A 19,403-nucleotide genomic window follows, 5' to 3' on the forward strand; every position below is an offset into this window, starting at 1 on the left:
ACCCCGATTCCAGGTTGACAGCGATTTTCAGGTCACTAGGTCATGACCTTCAAGGTCAAGGTCAAGGTCAAAGGACGGGGAACGCTCTACAGCCTAAAATTACCGTCCGATTGGCTTGTAAATGGTCTCAATCGACTCCTCGACCCCGATTCCAGGTTGACAGCGATTTTCAGGTCACTAGGTCATGACCTTCAAGGTCAAGGTCAAGGTCAAAGGACGGGGAACGCTCTACAGCCTAAAATTACCGTCCGATTGGCTTGTAAATGGTCTCAATCGATTCCTCGACCCCGATTCCAGGTTGACAATGATTTCCAGGTCACTAGGTCATGACCTTCAAGGTCAAGGTCAAGGTCAAAGGACGGGGAACGCTCTGCAGCGTAAAGTTACCGTCCGATTGGCTTGTAAATGGTCTCAATCGATTCCTCGACCCCGATTCCAGGTTGACAGCGATTTCCAGGTCACTAGGTCATGACCTTCAAGGTCAAGGTCAAGGTCAAAGGACGGGGAACGCTCTACAGCCTAAAGTTACCGTCCGATTGGCTTGTAAATGGTCTCAATCGATTCCTCGACCCCGATCCCAGGTTGACAGCGATTTCCAGGCCACTAGGTCATGACCTTCAAGGTCAAGGTCAAGGTCAAAGGACGGGGAACGCTCTACAGCCTAAAGTTACCGTCCGATTGGCTTGTAAATGGTCTCAATCGATTCCTCGACCCCGATTCCTGGTTGACAGCGATTTCCAGGACACTAGGTCATGACCTTCAAGGTCAAGGTCAAGGTTCGCGAATATCAAACTAACAATTCGATATTCGGACGGGGAACGCAATAACTCAAGAACCAGTGAACCGATTTTGATGAAAAGACCCTCATTCGATTCCTCGTTCCTCATTGCAGGTTGACAGCGATTTCCAGGTCACTAGGTCATGACCTTCAAGGTCAAGGTCAAGGTCAAAGGACGGGGAACGCTCTACAGCCTAAAGTTACCGTCCGATTGGCTTGTAAATGGTCTCAATCGATTCCTCGACCCCGATTCCAGGTTGACAGCGATTTTCAGGTCACTAGGTCATGACCTTTAAGGTCAAGGTCAAGGTCAAAGGACGGGGAACGTTCTACAGCCTAAAGTTACCGTGCAATTGGCTTGTAAATGGTCTCAATCGATTCCTCGACCCCGATTCTTGGGTGACAGCGATTTCCAGGTCACTAGGTCATGACCTTCAAGGTCAAGGTCAAGGTCAAAGGACGGGGAACGCTCTACAGCCTAAAGTTACCGTCCGATTGGCTTGTAAATGGTCTCAATCGATTCCTCGACCCCGATTCCAGGTTGACAGCGATTTCCAGGTCACTAGGTCATGACCTTCAAGGTCAAGGTCAAGGTCAAAGGACGGGGAACGCTCTACAGCCTAAAGTTACCGTCCGATTGGCTTGTAAATGGTCTCAATCGATTCCTCGACCCCGATTCCAGGTTGACAGCGATTTCAAGGTCACTAGGTCATGACCTTCAAGGTCAAGGTCAAGGTCAAAGGACGGGGAACGCTCTACAGCCTAAAGTTACCGTCCGATTGGCTTGTAAATGGTCTCAATCGATTCCTCGACCCCGATTCCAGGTTGACAGCGATTTCCAGGTCACTAGGTCATGACCTTCAAGGTCAAGGTCAAGGTCAAAGGACGGGGAACGCTCTACAGCCTAAAGTTACCGTCCGATTGGCTTGTAAATGGTCTCAATCGATTCCTCGACCCCGATTCCAGGTTGACAGCGATTTTCAGGTCACTAGGTCATGACCTTCAAGGTCAAGGTCAAGGTCAAAGGACGGGGAACGTTCTACAGCCTAAAGTTACCGTGCAATTGGCTTGTAAATGGTCTCAATCGATTCCTCGACCCCGATTCCTGGGTGACAGCGATTTCCAGGTCACTAGGTCATTACCTTCAAGGTCAAGGTCAAGGTCAAAGGACGGGGAACGCTCTACAGCCTAAAGTTACCGTCCGATTGGCTTGTAAATGGTCTCAATCGATTCCTCGACCCCGATTCCAGGTTGACAGCGATTTCCAGGTCACTAGGTCATGACCTTCAAGGTCAAGGTCAAGGTCAAAGGACGGGGAACGCTCTACAGCCTAAAGTTACCGTCCGATTGGCTTGTAAATGGTCTCAATCGATTCCTCGACCCCGATTCCAGGTCGACAGCGATTTCCAGGTCACTAGGTCATGACCTTCAAGGTCAAGGTCAAGGTCAAAGGACGGGGAACGCTCTACAGCCTAAAGTTACCGTCCGATTGGCTTGTAAATGGTCTCAATCGATTCCTCGATTCCTCAATCGACCTAGTGACCTGGAAATCGCTGTCAACCTGGAATCGGGGTCGAGGAATCGATTGAGACCATTTACAAGCCAATCGGACGGTAACTTTAGGCTGTAGAACGTTCCCCGTCCTTTGACCTTGACCTTGACCTTGAAGGTCATGACCTAGTGGCCTGGAAATCGCTGTCAACCTGGAATCGGGGTCGAGGAATCGATTGAGACCATTTACAAGCCAATCGGACGGTAACTTTAGGCTGTAGAGCGTTCCCCGTCCTTTGACCTTGACCTTGACCTTGAAGGTCATGACCTAGTGACCTGGAAATCGCTGTCAACCTGGAATCGGGGTCGAGGAATCGATTGAGACCATTTACAAGCCAATCGGACGGTAATTTTAGGCTGTAGAGCGTTCCCCGTCCTTTGACCTTGACCTTGACCTTGAAGGTCATGACCTAGTGACCTGGAAATCGTTGTCAAGCTGGAATCGGGGTCGAGGAATCGATTGAGACCATTTACAAGCCAATCGGACGGTAACTTTAGGCTGTAGAGCGTTCCCCGTCCTTTGACCTTGACCTTGACCTTGAAGGTCATGACCTAGTGACCTGGAAATCGCTGTCAACCTGGAATCGGGGTCGAGGAATCGATTGAGACCATTTACAAGCCAATCGGACGGTAACTTTAGGCTGTAGAGCGTTCCCCGTCCTTTGACCTTGACCTTGACCTTGAAGGTCATGACCTAGTGACCTGGAAATCGCTGTCAACCTGGAAACGGGGTCGAGGAATCGATTGAGACCATTTACAAGCCAATCGGACGGTAACTTTAGGCTGTAGAGCGTTCCCCGTCCTTTGACCTTCACCTTGACCTTGAAGGTCATGACCTAGTGACCTGGAAATCGCTGTCAACCTGGAATCGGGGTCGAGGAATCGATTGAGACCATTTACAAGCCAATCGGACGGTAACTTTAGGCTGTAGAGCGTTCCCCGTCCTTTGACCTTGACCTTGACCTTGAAGGTCATGACCTAGTGACCTGGAAATCGCTGTCAACCTGCAATGAGGAACGAGGAATCGAATGAGGGTCTTTTCATCAAAATCGGTTCACTGGTTCTTGAGTTATTGCGTTCCCCGTCCGAATATCGAATTGTTAGTTTGATATTCGCGAACCTTGACCTTGACCTTGAAGGTCATGACCTAGTGACCTGGAAATCGCCGTCAACCTGGAATCGGGGTCGAGGAATCGATTGAGACCATTTACAAGCCAATCGGACGGTAACTTTAGGCTGTAGAGCGTTCCCCGTCCTTTGACCTTGACCTTGACCTTGAAGGTCATGACCTAGTGACCTGAAAATCGCCGTCAACCTGGAATCGGGGTCGAGGAATCGATTGAGACCATTTACAAGCCAATCGGACGGTAACTTTACGCTGCAGAGCGTTCCCCGTCCTTTGACCTTGACCTTGACCTTGAAGGTCATGACCTAGTGACCTGGAAATCGCTGTCAACCTGGAATCGGGGTCGAGGAATCGATTGAGACCATTTACAAGCCAATCGGACGGTAATTTTAGGCTGTAGAGCGTTCCCCGTCCTTTGACCTTGACCTTGACCTTGAAGGTCATGACCTAGTGACCTGAAAATCGCTGTCAACCTGGAATCGGGGTCGAGGAATCGATTGAGACCATTTACAAGCCAATCGGACGGTAACTTTAGGCTGTAGAGCGTTCCCCGTCCTTTGACCTTGACCTTGACCTTGAAGGTCATGACCTAGTGACCTGGAAATCGCTGTCAACCTGCAATGAGGAACGAGGAATCGAATGAGGGTCTTTTCATCAAAATCGGTTCACTGGTTCTTGAGTTATTGCGTTCCCCGTCCGAATATCGAATTGTTAGTTTGATATTCGCGAACCTTGACCTTGACCTTGAAGGTCATGACCTAGTGGCCTGGAAATCGCTGTCAACCTGGAATCGGGGTCGAGGAATCGATTGAGACCATTTACAAGCCAATCGGACGGTAACTTTAGGCTGTAGAGCGTTCCCCGTCCTTTGACCTTGACCTTGACCTTGAAGGTCATGACCTAGTGACCTGGAAATCGCTGTCAACCTGGAATCGGGGTCGAGGAATCGATTGAGACCATTTACAAGCCAATCGGACGGTAATTTTAGGCTGTAGAGCGTTCCCCGTCCTTTGACCTTGACCTTGACCTTGAAGGTCATGACCTAGTGACCTGGAAATCGTTGTCAAGCTGGAATCGGGGTCGAGGAATCGATTGAGACCATTTACAAGCCAATCGGACGGTAACTTTAGGCTGTAGAGCGTTCCCCGTCCTTTGACCTTGACCTTGACCTTGAAGGTCATGACCTAGTGACCTGGAAATCGCTGTCAACCTGGAATCGGGGTCGAGGAATCGATTGAGACCATTTACAAGCCAATCGGACGGTAACTTTAGGCTGTAGAGCGTTCCCCGTCCTTTGACCTTGACCTTGACCTTGAAGGTCATGACCTAGTGACCTGGAAATCGCTGTCAACCTGGAAACGGGGTCGAGGAATCGATTGAGACCATTTACAAGCCAATCGGACGGTAACTTTAGGCTGTAGAGCGTTCCCCGTCCTTTGACCTTCACCTTGACCTTGAAGGTCATGACCTAGTGACCTGGAAATCGCTGTCAACCTGGAATCGGGGTCGAGGAATCGATTGAGACCATTTACAAGCCAATCGGACGGTAACTTTAGGCTGTAGAGCGTTCCCCGTCCTTTGACCTTGACCTTGACCTTGAAGGTCATGACCTAGTGACCTGGAAATCGCTGTCAACCTGCAATGAGGAACGAGGAATCGAATGAGGGTCTTTTCATCAAAATCGGTTCACTGGTTCTTGAGTTATTGCGTTCCCCGTCCGAATATCGAATTGTTAGTTTGATATTCGCGAACCTTGACCTTGACCTTGAAGGTCATGACCTAGTGACCTGGAAATCGCCGTCAACCTGGAATCGGGGTCGAGGAATCGATTGAGACCATTTACAAGCCAATCGGACGGTAACTTTAGGCTGTAGAGCGTTCCCCGTCCTTTGACCTTGACCTTGACCTTGAAGGTCATGACCTAGTGACCTGAAAATCGCCGTCAACCTGGAATCGGGGTCGAGGAATCGATTGAGACCATTTACAAGCCAATCGGACGGTAACTTTACGCTGCAGAGCGTTCCCCGTCCTTTGACCTTGACCTTGACCTTGAAGGTCATGACCTAGTGACCTGGAAATCGCTGTCAACCTGGAATCGGGGTCGAGGAATCGATTGAGACCATTTACAAGCCAATCGGACGGTAATTTTAGGCTGTAGAGCGTTCCCCGTCCTTTGACCTTGACCTTGACCTTGAAGGTCATGACCTAGTGACCTGAAAATCGCTGTCAACCTGGAATCGGGGTCGAGGAATCGATTGAGACCATTTACAAGCCAATCGGACGGTAACTTTAGGCTGTAGAGCGTTCCCCGTCCTTTGACCTTGACCTTGACCTTGAAGGTCATGACCTAGTGACCTGGAAATCGCTGTCAACCTGCAATGAGGAACGAGGAATCGAATGAGGGTCTTTTCATCAAAATCGGTTCACTGGTTCTTGAGTTATTGCGTTCCCCGTCCGAATATCGAATTGTTAGTTTGATATTCGCGAACCTTGACCTTGACCTTGAAGGTCATGACCTAGTGACCTGGAAATCGCTGTCAACCTGGAATCGGGGTCGAGGAATCGATTGAGACCATTTACAAGCCAATCGGACGGTAACTTTAGGCTGTAGAGCGTTCCCCGTCCTTTGACCTTGACCTTGACCTTGAAGGTCATGACCTAGTGACCTGGAAATCGCTGTCAACCTGGAATCGGGGTCGAGGAATCGATTGAGACCATTTACAAGCCAATCGGACGGTAACTTTAGGCTGTAGAGCGTTCCCCGTCCTTTGACCTTGACCTTGACCTTGAAGGTCATGACCTAGTGACCTGGAAATCGCTGTCAACCTGGAATCGGGGTCGAGGAATCGATTGAGACCATTTACAAGCCAATCGGACGGTAACTTTAGGCTGTAGAGCGTTCCCCGTCCTTTGACCTTGACCTTGACCTTGAAGGTCATGACCTAGTGACCTGGAAATCGCTGTCAAGCTGGAATCGGGGTCGAGGAATCGATTGAGACCATTTACAAGCCAATCGGACGGTAACTTTAGGCTGTAGAGCGTTCCCCGTCCTTTGACCTTGACCTTGACCTTGAAGGTCATGACCTAGTGACCTGGAAATCGCTGTCAACCTGGAATGAGGAACGAGGAATCGAATGAGGGCATTTTCATCAAAATCGGTTCACTGGTTTTTGAGTTATTGCGTTCCCCGTCCGAATATCGAATTTTTAGTTTGATATTCGCGAATATCAATCTGCTGCTCAATTGATGGACGTTGAAAATTACTAGAACTGAAGATACGTCATTGGTACGAATCAATATTGACAAACGATACGAAATATATGTTTTGTTTGCTCATTATCGTACTTTTTATAGAAAACTATGAACGTGGTTTTGCTTACACACGATAATAAGTAACGTTGTAAGCGGGTTTATTGCTTGAAATGGAGTAAAATATTATAATCTTCATGACGTCATTGTAGTCTTAATTATTTTAAATTATTCCAAACGTTATGACACCGGGCACTTTCAATAACAACGCTAGCAACGAGTTGTGGCATAGCAACGAGTGTTTTTATATACCTTGAGTTGTGGGAGAAAGACTTGTGTGGTGTGGCGTTGCGCTTGATTGTAAATTTGAGGGTGCTTTTGTTGTTGGTGCCTTCATACTTGTAAGTGTTGAATTTTTACGCTAACCTGCTTCTTCCTGACTTTAGTTTTGCTTCATTGTCAAATTCTGGTTTGTTGAGGTCGCCGCCCACCGGCTCAATATATTTGATTGGATTTGTCCATGTATTGTGATATAATCAATGACCAAGGTCAATTTTTTAAGTTACTGGTGAACTAAGCTGTACTATTATATATCACGGCTTCTCCAATTTGACTTTTGCTGTACACATTTTCCACAGCCCTAGAAGGAAGCCATAGCAGTCCTTGACAATGGCAAGTGCTGCGGAAGAGCTTGATCAGCTCATGATCCGACCCCTAGGGGCGGGCCAGGAGGTTGGTCGTTCCTGCATTATGCTTGAGTTCAAGGGCAAGAAGATCATGTTGGACTGTGGCATTCATCCCGGTCTCTCTGGCATGGATGCCTTGCCATTTGTGGACATGATAAATGCTGAGGAAATTGACCTCCTGCTGGTCAGTCACTTTCACCTGGACCACTGTGGCTCACTGCCATGGTTCCTTCAGAAGACCACATTCAAGGGGCGCTGCTTCATGACGCACGCAACAAAGGCCATCTACCGCTGGCTGCTGGCTGACTACATCAAGGTCTCCAACATTGCCACGGAGCAGATGCTGTACACAGAAGCCGACCTGGAGGCCACCATGGACAAGATCGAGACCATCAACTTCCACGAGGAGAAGGACGTGCGCGGCGTCAAATTCTGGGCGTACCACGCGGGCCACGTGCTCGGCGCGGCCATGTTCATGATCGAGATGGCCGGCGTGAAGATCCTGTACACGGGCGACTTCTCGAGGCAGGAGGACCGCCACCTGATGGTGGCCGAGATGCCCACCGTCCACCCAGACGTGCTCATTATCGAGTCCACCTACGGCACACATGTCCACGAGAAGCGTGAGGACCGCGAGAACCGGTTCACGGGCGTGGTGCACGACATCGTGTCGCGCGGCGGCCGCTGTCTGATCCCCGTGTTCGCGCTGGGCCGCGCCCAGGAGCTACAGCTGATCCTGGACGAGTACTGGATGGGTCACCCGGAGCTGCACGACATCCCCATCTACTACGCCTCGTCACTCGCCAAAAAGTGCATGGCCGTGTACCAGACGTACGTGAACGCCATGAACGAGCGCATCCGGCGTCAGATCGCCGTCAACAACCCGTTCGTCTTTAAACACATCCAGAACCTGAAGGGCATCGACCACTTTGACGACGTGGGCCCGTGTGTGATCATGGCCTCGCCGGGTATGATGCAGAGCGGCCTGTCGCGAGAGCTGTTTGAGTCGTGGTGCACCGACCCCAAGAACGGCGTCATCGTGGCCGGCTACTGCGTGGAGGGCACGCTTGCCAAGCACCTGCTCTCCGAGCCTGACGAGGTGAACACCATGTCCGGCCAGAAGCTGCCGCTCAAGATGTCCGTCGACTACATCTCCTTTTCTGCACACACCGACTACGCTCAGACGTCCGACTTCATCCGACAGCTGAAGCCGCCGCACATCGTGCTCGTGCACGGGGAGCAGAACGTGATGTCGCGGCTGAAGGACGCCCTGCTGCGCGAGTACGCCGACGACCCGTCGCGCGGCCCGGTGCAGATCCACAACCCGCGCAACACGGTGGCCGTGTCGCTGCCGTTCCGCGGAGAGAAGGTGGCCAAGGTGATGGGCGGCCTGGCCGTCGAGCCGCCCGCCGACGGCCGCGTCCTCTCCGGCGTGCTGGTGAAGCGCAACTTCAACTACCACCTGCTGTCGCCCGACGAGCTCGGCAAGTACACGGACATGACGCAGAGCCAGGTGTCCCAGCGGCTGAGCGTGCACTTCTCCGGCTCTCCGCAGCTGCTGCAGTACATCCTCTCCAGCCTGTCTGCCGACTTCGAGACCACCAAGGGCAAGTACCAGTGGCGGCTGTTCCGCGCCGTCACCGTCACCCTCGACGGCAAGACGGCCATCCTCGAGTGGGTGGCCAGTCCCGGCGGCGACATGCTGGCAGACGCCGTGCTCGCAGCTGTCCTCAAGGCGGAGACGACCCGCGTGGACGCGCCCACCCGGCCGGCCAAGTTTGACCGCATGCACTACAAGGAGTGCCTGATCGAGACCCTGCAGGAGATGTTCGGTGACGAGGCGGTGCCCAAGTTCTTCAAGGGCGAGAAGTTCCACGTGACGTGCGGCGGCCGGCGCGCGGACATTGACCTGACGGACATGTCGGTGACCTGTGAGGAGGACGAGGTGTTCCGTAGCGCCGTGCTGACGGCCGTCACAAAGCTGTACCAGTCGCTGTCGCCGGCCACGCTCAGCAGAAATGACTGAGCCGCGCGCGTGTGGGTGAGTGACAGTGTGAGAGGCGTTTGTGAACTGTGAGACTGAACTGAGCTGGTGAGAAGTGTGACTATGTGAATACCTAGGGAGGGAGGGAGGGTTGAAGCTGACTGTGTGCTGTAGACATGATGTGGAATGTCATGTGTCTCTTTCGGAATGTCAGGTGTCTACACGGGCTGTTGTCTATCATTGTGCGTATTTTTCGGGTCGTTTGAGACCAGTCAAAAGCTCATCTGAAGCATCGTTCATCTGATGCTTCCCCACGATATCGTCATGCAGTGCATTTGTTTTGTGAGAATATCACTGTTGTTTGTAATAAATGCCGAGACTCAATATCCGCTTACGGCTAGTTCACGCCGACGCTAGTGGGCTGGTTGCTGGGCCGAGGCTTGGTGGTAGAATGAATGACGATCTTTTTAGGTTTAGCCAGTGAAATGAATCCAATCTAATAATTGGATTTGCTCCTTTCGACCAAATCGTTTTGCAGCCTGATCGTACGAAATAGTGTTGCGGAATGAATCACCGGCTAATGATTTGCTTACACGAAAGATACAATCTCGTGGTCAATTCTTACAACTTATGTCGATTTCCTGGTATTGTAATTGTATTCAAATGTCTAATCAAATCGTTTCTTGTCACTTGAACAGAACGCACCCGTTTGACTTGACCCTGGCCAGGGCTGCGGAGTGGATGGATTTTCGGCGACCGACTCCGACTCCGGCTTTCGAAAACCAACTCCGACTCAGGGCAGAATTATCGGCCCCGACCGACTCCAACTCCGACTCCGACTCCACAGACCTAGCAAGGCTGCGGAGTCGATGGATTTTAGATGACTCCGACTACGCCTCCGGCTCCGGGTTCCAAAGCCGACCCCGAGTCCGACTCCGGTCGCGGTCACAACTGTCGACTCCGGCCGACTCTGACTCCGCAGCCCTGACCCTGACCCATGCACTATAATGACCAATGTCGCAAAGTTGCATTGAGCTCAATTTTATTTTAATTAATTTCCACTCAAGGGCCTAAATCACTCGAAAACAAGGCATAGGGGCCAGTAAAACGAAACCTGCATTTTGCTAACGTTCATCCAATCAGGATCAATATTCTACTTTGACCTTTCAAATGCCGAATAAACACCAGTCTGCTTCGTTGTGCGTATGGAAACCCTTTGATGACACACTGCTAATATTTTTATTATATATTAGTATCATAGTGGAAGTAAATATCAAGGCTGTACACAGGTGAACGTTGCCAGCACAAACAGTCCATTGTCTAATGTCTTCGGAAGGTGGGGCGGCCGGCCGCCCTCTCGGCCCTCAGATTACGCCCCGGGGGCATGAATCACGTGACCCGTTGAGCGTAGCCGACAGATGCCGCTTTTGATTAGGTAATGCCGTAATGGCGGTAATGCGGGCCGTGAGTTATGAGAGTGAGTGTTTCGTGCTTGAAAGTTTGACAACGACGACGACTGCGTGAGCTGTGAGTTGAAACTACATTTGGTGATCAGCTTGTGCGATTATGAATTGTGTAAAAAGTAGTTAGTGCTTGGCGATCGCTGCAGGACGAAACTTGAACTGTCTTGAAAATAACCAGGTTCAGGTTGAGGTGCAGTGGTTGCAAGCCTTCCGGACTCAGACTCGAGCGTAGCCGGCTACCGAAGAAGTCCCGATATCCCGTGGATCAACCCAAGGCTATAGAACTGCGATCAACCGATGGTAAGTACCGGTCGTGCCCTGTTCAATATGTGTGTGCATCGCTGGGTCAGGAGAGGGGAAGAGCTTCATAGTTCATACTTCATGCTTGATCTTTCTCTGGGCCCTGATCTCGACCTTTTTATCCCGTTTTCCTCAATCAAATAGGTGGGTATTGACTGAGCCCTTTCCATCGCCTGGCGATGCATGGTTGATTACTTTTAATCTGGCCAGAAGTGGTTGGGGCACAAGGTGCATTTGATTATTATTTTTGTTTGTTTGTTTTGTTTGTTTGTTTTGTTGGGTTAGGCCCTTTCGGTCTGACAAGACCATTTCAGAGCCGGAAGGATGATAGGAATTAGGGGGAGACATTGGTCTGGGCAGGCACCCTAGAGAGTCGCCGGGGCTGAGCCCGTCCAAATGGACAGGCCGACCAGCCCCCCAAGCACTCTCTGCACCCGGCTACGGGGTGCAGCTCCCTCGGGAGCAGCGGTGCCGATCCAAGGGAGCAGCCCGCATGAGATAAAGTTGCCTGTCCAGCCCGGAGGGGGGTTGCGGCGTTGGGGAGAAGGATTTCAGTATCCTGAGGATAGAAGCACGGAACGGTGATTATTATTTGAGGAAAGAAAACTATCATACCAGATTCGCAGCAGATAGGCTTTCCAACGGGCAGAAGCATGCTACATGCGCGCCATCTGTGTGACGTGCGAGAGCTTCTGTAGACTATTCTCGAACTTGGCTATAGATGACGCTGTGATCGCGGCCGTGCTCCGTCAAGCAACAAAACCAGCCGAATGTAGCAGTGAACGACCGTTATGTTACGCCATCGGGATCGGCCTACCATAAATTTATTCTCCGCGCTCAGATGCAGGTGCTTTGGAGGATATGTGACCAGCACCGGGTCCAAATGTAGGGGAACAGCTGATGTTTGATTAACCCGCGCGGCCGCGCCCCACTGCCTGGGGTCTGCGTAATGCGTATAACGCGCCCTACTGTGGGGGGGGGGGGGGCTCTTCATAGCCCCCCCCCCCTAACTCCGAAACTACTGGGCTAATCGTCAAAATTCAAACGGTGTTAGATAGCCCTGGAAAAACTGCCGATCTTAACTTACCCCGCGTTCGATGTCTCCCGGACGGCGAAGATTCTACGCCGTCCGGCCAAACACGTTCCATAACCATGCAGCCGAGCCCCCGCTGGCCTGGGACGAGATTGGCCGGACGACGTAGAATCTTCGTCGTCCAAGAGACATCGAACGCGGGGTTAATTTCATTGACCTCGAGGTCACCTATGACGTCACAGGTCAGTTCAAAGTTTAAATTATCAATGTTTGGCTTGTTCACATTTTGGGCTCTGGCCGCCGGCTTACAGTCAGATCAAGCTCATTTTTGGTTTACACACTCGTGAACAGATGCTTTAGATACCGTGAGGGTAACAAACGTGAACTTTGATTTTCAGGTCAGGGTCAGGTCATCACAGGTCACGGAAATGTTATATCATACATCGGTCACGTGACACATGTTTTATGGTCCATTTAGGCCATGTATTTCGAATTTGATGTCGTTTATGTCATTCGAGGTCATTTTGAGTTGAATTTAGCTTAGGTCAGGCCACTTTCAGGTCAAAAAGGTCAAATTTTAGTTTTAAATTTTTCAACAAAAAAGGTGTCTTTCGGATGCAGTTTGAGCTAAGGAACACGATGCTGCTATTTATATTGGGGGGTAGGTACGATGTGAAATACGTAGAAAAATTGATTTAAAAAATATATAATTGTGATTTTTTTGCTATAATGCGTATAACTTGGCCATTTTTGAAGATATCTGGCTAAAACTTGCTAGAGTACCTAAGTCATAAGCATGTGTTCTATCACATATATTCCGTTTTTTTTTTTTTGAAAAGTCAAAACCTTTTTGAAAAAAGATGAAAATATAAGTTTTGAATTTATTATATATAGTTTTCGAAATTTACAAAATTTTGAAAATCCGAGATAGCAGTTTGATAGCACAGTCTATTCTGAGTCCTCTCATGCAAAGAAATTAGATCTAGCTTAAAACCTGAGCTCTTGGGAGCGGTTGCCGTGGTTGAATGTTTTGCGTCGAAATCTGCCAAACATGACGTCACTCTGACGTCATTTCCGGCCGACCTATGGTGGCTACGAAGTTCATATTTTGATACAAGGTGTTTAATTGATGCAGCCGAAGGTACTGAAAGTTTGGCGTTGATACGCCAAGCGGTTTGGTTATTGCAGAAAAACGGGAGGGGGGCAATGAATAGCCCTCCCCACCAGTGGGGCGCGGGTTAAAGGTAGTGTGCCAGCTTTCTTGGACCGTATGGAGTTAATGGCCCAGATAAGGAGAACCGGATTTTTAGAACTTATCCATACCTTCAAAACTCATGGAAACCTCTTAAATTCTTCAAATTTTGAGTACCCCAGTGCGAAATTCGCCCCGACGGGTTGTCGGTCGTACCCCAACCACATTTCACACCACTATGAACAATAAATGCACACACTGAAATCGCTATTACCGATATGCTCATCCAATCAAGTTTCGATAAACCCGTTCATCATCATCTCCTGCGGTTTCGAACACGCCTGTTAGGTGGCTTCTGATGCTCGTCGAGGTCGGAATTTCCAAATACGCGTGGTGCGTCGGGCCGCGCGCTCTGACTTCGGCCAAGAAAAATGCGTCAGCTGATCATTGTCATTTCTGCCACTTGCGTGTGGTGAAATGGGGTCATTACTTATAAGACGGCTTTTTCATATCAATTATTTTACATAAAATCATATTTCAAACCATAAATAATGTTCGACAGCCAAATAAAAGAAACAATACCAATACGGGCTTACAGTTTAAGGCTCGACATTGTGTTGTCTACGATTAGACAGCTGATAACTCATTCCCGTACGTCGTATGGTCGTAACACTATAATGACCTTTGCTTATTGTCACAAGTGCGCCGCATTCGCGATTGTTGCCCGACGCCTGTTTGCAGGTGAGCCCACTACAGTTGTTATAGGGTAAGGGGCCTAATTAGCGACCCTTTCCGATTTGCGACCTACCTCCCTACAGAAAAACTGGCAGAAGAAAACGGGGTAAAAACATCGTCAAAAGGTCAGCTATACTTTGGTTATCAAAATAAATTATTTTCCGGTCGTCGATGTTTCTGGTGGGACGTTTCAGGTGAGCTTAAATAAAAATGTTAAGTTTCTTATCCAAAACGTGTGTGTTTGGGCCCTCTCTGATGAAAAGCGATGCACATTAGGATGATGCACCTTTTTTATTTTGAATCGACATTCCTTTTTCAATTGATTGCCGTTTTCCCATAGTGAATCGCTCAACTGTGCACAGCATGGCGGTTAAAAATGTGTCGCAACTCATATTTCCTATTTGCGCCTGACATGGTCGCAAATAGCTCAAGAAGGGAAAGAAAGGGGAAAAGAGAGAAATGAAAATGAGGTGTTGCTGAAGCTTGCAATGTGTGGCAGGGGATGCCAAATGTCGTCACCGACTGCAGGGGTGCCGAATTCAGCGCGGACCTCGAATATCATACGAGATAGCCCGCAAAATTTGGGTTTCCGCCTTCTTTTCGCCTTCGGTGCATCACGTGATCAGTTTTTACTTACGTAAATGTGTTGGATAAACGTTCCTGTTCGAGTGATTGAGTGCTTTGCGTATAGGTTACCTTTTTGAGATCATATTTCATGTTTTCAGGCGTCGCATTTTTGCCATTTTTAATATGGGGAAACCCATAGACTTATTAGCGACCCTCCCCGGTCGCTAATCGGGAAGAGTTCCCTATTAGCGTTTTTTGCAATGGTTTGCCAAAATGCTCACTACAAATAAGTTAGTGAATATTGTGGCAGAAAATGACTATATTTTAATAAAAAAATGAACGATCTATCCGAAAATCAAGCCAGTAATACAGTGGCACCCACAGAGCGTGAGCAATGACGGTTCAAATTAAGGGGGTCGCTAATTAGGCACCTTACCCTACATATCTAAAAACCGAAAAACTTTTAGGCGAAAAAGGCACTATTCCAGGCCCATTTTTGATTTTTTTTTGCGATATTAGGTAAAAACAGAAGCTTCTTATCCTAGGAAAAATAAAATGGGAAATCTTTCAAAGGTGGCACACTACCTTTAACATTAGGTATCTAGGTCAGAACTGGCTGAAGTAGGTAGACGTGGAAGCGAAGAAGGGTGGGAATGTTAGCAGAGTGTAAGAAGACTCAAGAAGGAAGAAGGTTAGCGGACTAGCAGACATGACAGTGTTCTCCAGTGATAACGGGCTCAGGGAGCTGGCCCAAGGTGTTTTTAATTTGTAGGTGTTCAGCACAGGCACGTAGCTAGGATTTGGCCAAGGGAGGGGCGGAGGGATCCCGGGGGCCTCCTTTCTACAGAGGGCCTCCTCCCTAAAGGGGCCTCCTTTCTACGGAGGGTCTCATGCCTACGTAATTACATACAACATGATGCATTCACTTTTGTTCAGCTTTCATATGGCCAGCGCACTGGTATGTTTCTTACCGCTGCAGCGGTAAGAAACATAGCATATCACAAGTCACCGAGTGGCATGGTAACTGGCAAAAAAAAAAAAAAACTCGGGCGCCGGCGGCGGCCGGACCGCAGCAAGAGGGGGAGGATCTGCGAGGAATGGGTGGATACTGGATAACGGTCAGAGTAACACTTGGTCATTGGTGTATTATCATATATCCTTCAAGCGCTTAACCGTATTCCGGGCGGGCTCTGAAAGACTCTGAAGTCTGAACTGAATCAGGCGGGGGCCTTTTTGGCCCCTGTCAGAATTCGAAAAGCACGAATCGTAGCGACAAACGGCAACGGCGTTTGATAGTTCGTTGAACGACTTTTGTAAACAACTTTTTGGGTCAGGTCAATATTGAGGTCGCCAGAGGTCATAACAAATAACATGGTTTATAATGACCTACATAGATAGGTCAACTTCAAAATCTGACCTAGGAAGGTCACGCTGGGTACCAACCAACGCGTCATGCTCATGACCAGGCGAACAGTTTGGTACACTAACAACTATTTAGCCCCATCATGTCGTGATTTATTGGCTATGGCTAAAAACTGTTGATGACCTCACCTCACCTCACCTCAGAAGATCCTTCCCGGTGCCCCTGTCAGTAAATGCCACCTGCAGATCAGATAATCTGACGTAATTCAGAAAGAATTGGGTGGTTTTGACTCGTTTTCTCGAAGCAGGACACAGTTCATTATATTTTCCAATGGGCTTGTCACGATTCTGACCTGACTGACGTCTGCAGGATTGAAACTATACGGTTATCAATTCTTTCTGTGTGAATGATGCCACGTTTACTTGCTGTAAGTAAAACATGGTTTCGTTAGAAAATTTTCCTAGGTCCAGGTGGTTTGCTTCATTTACGCCGTATATGAAACAAACAATCGATGGATATATATTAATTTACCGGTCAAATAAATTATTATGAGTTGTGCGAAGCATGGCTATGGGAATATCACCACGATCTGATAAATGGTTGGGGTAATTGCATCCACGTAAAAATACCAACACAGCCACAGGCATATATTACAGAAATGGGCTGCTGTATTCATGCATTAACCTGCACCCTGCCGGGGGTGTTTAAACACCCGTGCAGTTCTCCCTGAATATCTCAAAAACGGCGGCGCGGCACACTTTATCCTACATCATTTCTACATATGTTGTGAAAATTTCAGACCCTGGTCACTTAAGGTCAGGCCACCAGGTCAGGTCAAATGACCTCACTACATAAAAAGTTTCAATGTCTGCCAAAGCTACACGGAGTGACCAAACGCTTTGAAACTTTCAGAGATGCAAACGCACAAGAGCGACAAAATGCACAAAATGTAGGTCTTGGAATTTTGATATCGATGACATAAGGTCAGGTCAATTTTGCGATCTAAAATTGAAAATCGCTTTTTTAGACGGAAGTCATTATAAACACTCTAAAACACTGAATTACTAGTATCTTTGACACACTGAACATGAAAATGGCACCCGTGACCCCTTTTTATAACCCTGAGGTCATCTCAGGTCACCAATGGTATCTGACTGTTTTTCGCGAATAACTTTTGATAGAGGCATGCTAGAGCGATGAAAACACCTTATAGTTGTGTTTGGCTCGACGATATGGATGGACTGATATGGAAAAGTTATTGCCGAAAACTGGTTTCCGAAAACATCGGCTATTTTGGCAGTTTTTGCCCACTGCAGGTAAAACCGTTGACGGCAAAACCGTTGACGGCACCCGGCATGATTTCTCTGAGCGCATTTATACAACTAATTTGTCTACACAGGATAGGGCCTTCTGTTTACAGAGGACCTCCTCCTTACAGAGGTTCCTTCCTACAGTGGGCGGGGACGCGGTTGGGAGTCTATTCTGTACAGTTTCCTGAGTTCTCAGTTCTCACTATAGTGAAAACTGAGAACTCTCTATAGAGAGTAGCAGGGACCAGAAGCCAGAAGGTAATTTGCTTACAGTGGGCCTCCACTCTATGTACTTAATATACGACGCTGTCTTTGACTACCGGGGGCCTCCTGCCCACAGAGGGCCTCTTATCTACAGAGGGCTTCCTCTCTACAGATTGCCTCTTATCTACAGAGGGCCTCCTCTCTGCTGAGGGTGTCTTTCTCTCCAGAGGGCCTCCTTTACAGAGGGCATCCTCTCTACAGAGGGCCTCCTCTCTAGTCTCTACAGGGACCTCCTCTCTACAGAGGGCTTCCTATCTATATAGGGCCTCCTCTCTTCAAAGAGTCTCGTCTCTACACAGGACCTCCTCTATACAGAGGACCTCATCTCTGCAAAGGGCCTCCTCTCTTCAGAGGGCCTTCACTTTACAGAGGGCCTCCTACCTACAGAGGACCTCCTTTCTACTGAGGGAGTCCTCCTCTACAGAGGGGCCCCCTCTCTTCAGACGATCTCCTCTCTACAGAGGGCCTTCTCTCTTCAAAGGGCCTTCTGATTTCAGACGGTTTCCTGTTTACAGAGGGCCTCCTTTTTACAGAGGGCCTCCTTTTTGCAGAGGGCCTCCTCTCTACAGGGGGTCTCCTCTCTAAGGGGGCCTCCTCTCTAAGGGGGCCTCCTCTCAACAGAGGGCCTCCTACCCACAGAGGGCCTCCTACCCACAGAGGGCCTCCTTCCCACAGAGGGCCTCCTACCCACAGAGGGCCTCCTCTCTACTGAGGAGTCAGAGGGGCCCTAGCGGTCAGACACAGACACTAGTGGTTATTCACAGGAGATGAGAAGGACCCTAGCTGTCACTTGTCAGACTGGTCAGAGGGCCCTGATTGTTCTGACGTCATTTTTTAGATTCCCGCGTAAATTTCGTTCGCCTCCGACGTGATTTTGTTCGGCCCACGTTGGATTCAGGCCGAAAGGATTCAGGCCAACGTGGGCCTTCGGCCCACGTTGGCCTGAATCCTTTCGGGGGGCCTCCTGAAAGCCCCAAGGGAGGGGCGGGCGCCCCCTCCGCCCCCCCCCCTTGGCTACGTCCCTGGTTCAGCATGTTTACTTCAATGGAATTCCGAAACACTTCCCTTCTCTCAGCGAAATATTTGCGAATATTCTTCGCTTTCCTCGTAAAGAAATAGAACTCGACGGCTTCATCAGAGAACTTTGGATGCTGGAAAACACGATTATTTTTCTTTTCACTATTTCGATATTCGATACCCAGCCGAGATTAGGTAGGCGCTTGGTAGGTACTTTGTTTTTGCTGCTTACAAGCCGCCACAAATCCTTGCATTTGGCCCGGTACTGGTTGTCCGTCCGTCCCCGTTGTCTTCATGTTGTCTTGATGGCTAGTTGGGGTGGGGTGAGGGGTGGGTTGGGGTCGAGTCCTAGCTATCTCTTAGGCAGGCAAACAAAGCCATATTTTAAACAGCGGGCACAGAGGGAGCCCGCACAAGACTGAAGCATCATAGTTAGTTAATAATCACTGTTTTTTTCCGAATAAACTTAGGTGTCCTGCCCCGAAAAGCCCGGTAACTCCCCCGTCAGACCCTCTGGGAACACAAGTCCTCAAACTGAGAACTCGAGCGGTGCTGTTGACCGAACCCGCTTCAGTCAGACGACTGCCAATAATGACAAGATAATCGTGAATAGTAAAAAGGACAGACGCCTTAGAAGCCCCGTTCTTCCGTTCTTAATCTGCATGCGGTACTTATGCAAAGAGCGCTTTTGCGGCTGCGACGGGCGACGTCGGTACGCCGGTTGTTCAGCTTTATTTCACATTTGGTTAGCGGTGTGACAGAGATGGGTGACATATGTAAATGTG

At 49.2% G+C, this 19,403-nt stretch overlaps 1 protein-coding gene across 1 annotated transcript; it reads left to right on the top strand.

The window, feature by feature from the left end:
• Nucleotides 1-6,756: 6,756 nt before the first annotated feature.
• On the top strand, nucleotides 6,757-9,756 carry LOC122391241 (cleavage and polyadenylation specificity factor 73-like). Its single transcript, XM_043384987.1, has 2 exons — nucleotides 6,757-7,105; nucleotides 7,343-9,756. Exon 2 carries the CDS (start codon nucleotides 7,374-7,376, stop codon nucleotides 9,414-9,416), a length of 2,043 nt encoding a protein of 680 aa, XP_043240922.1. The 5' UTR covers nucleotides 6,757-7,105; nucleotides 7,343-7,373; the 3' UTR covers nucleotides 9,417-9,756.
• Nucleotides 9,757-19,403: the final 9,647 nt, after the last annotated feature.

Source organism: Amphibalanus amphitrite, unplaced genomic scaffold, assembly GCF_019059575.1.
Source record: "Amphibalanus amphitrite isolate SeventyFive unplaced genomic scaffold, NRLGWU_Aamphi_draft 000427F_arrow, whole genome shotgun sequence".
NCBI classification, from domain to species: Eukaryota; Metazoa; Arthropoda; class Thecostraca; order Balanomorpha; family Balanidae; genus Amphibalanus; species Amphibalanus amphitrite.

What these genes read in the sequence shown, in the direction of transcription:
- LOC122391241 (XM_043384987.1), top strand. Translation starts at nt 7,374, where the DNA reads ATGGCAAGTGCTGCGGAAGAGCTTGATCAGCTCATGATCCGACCCCTA.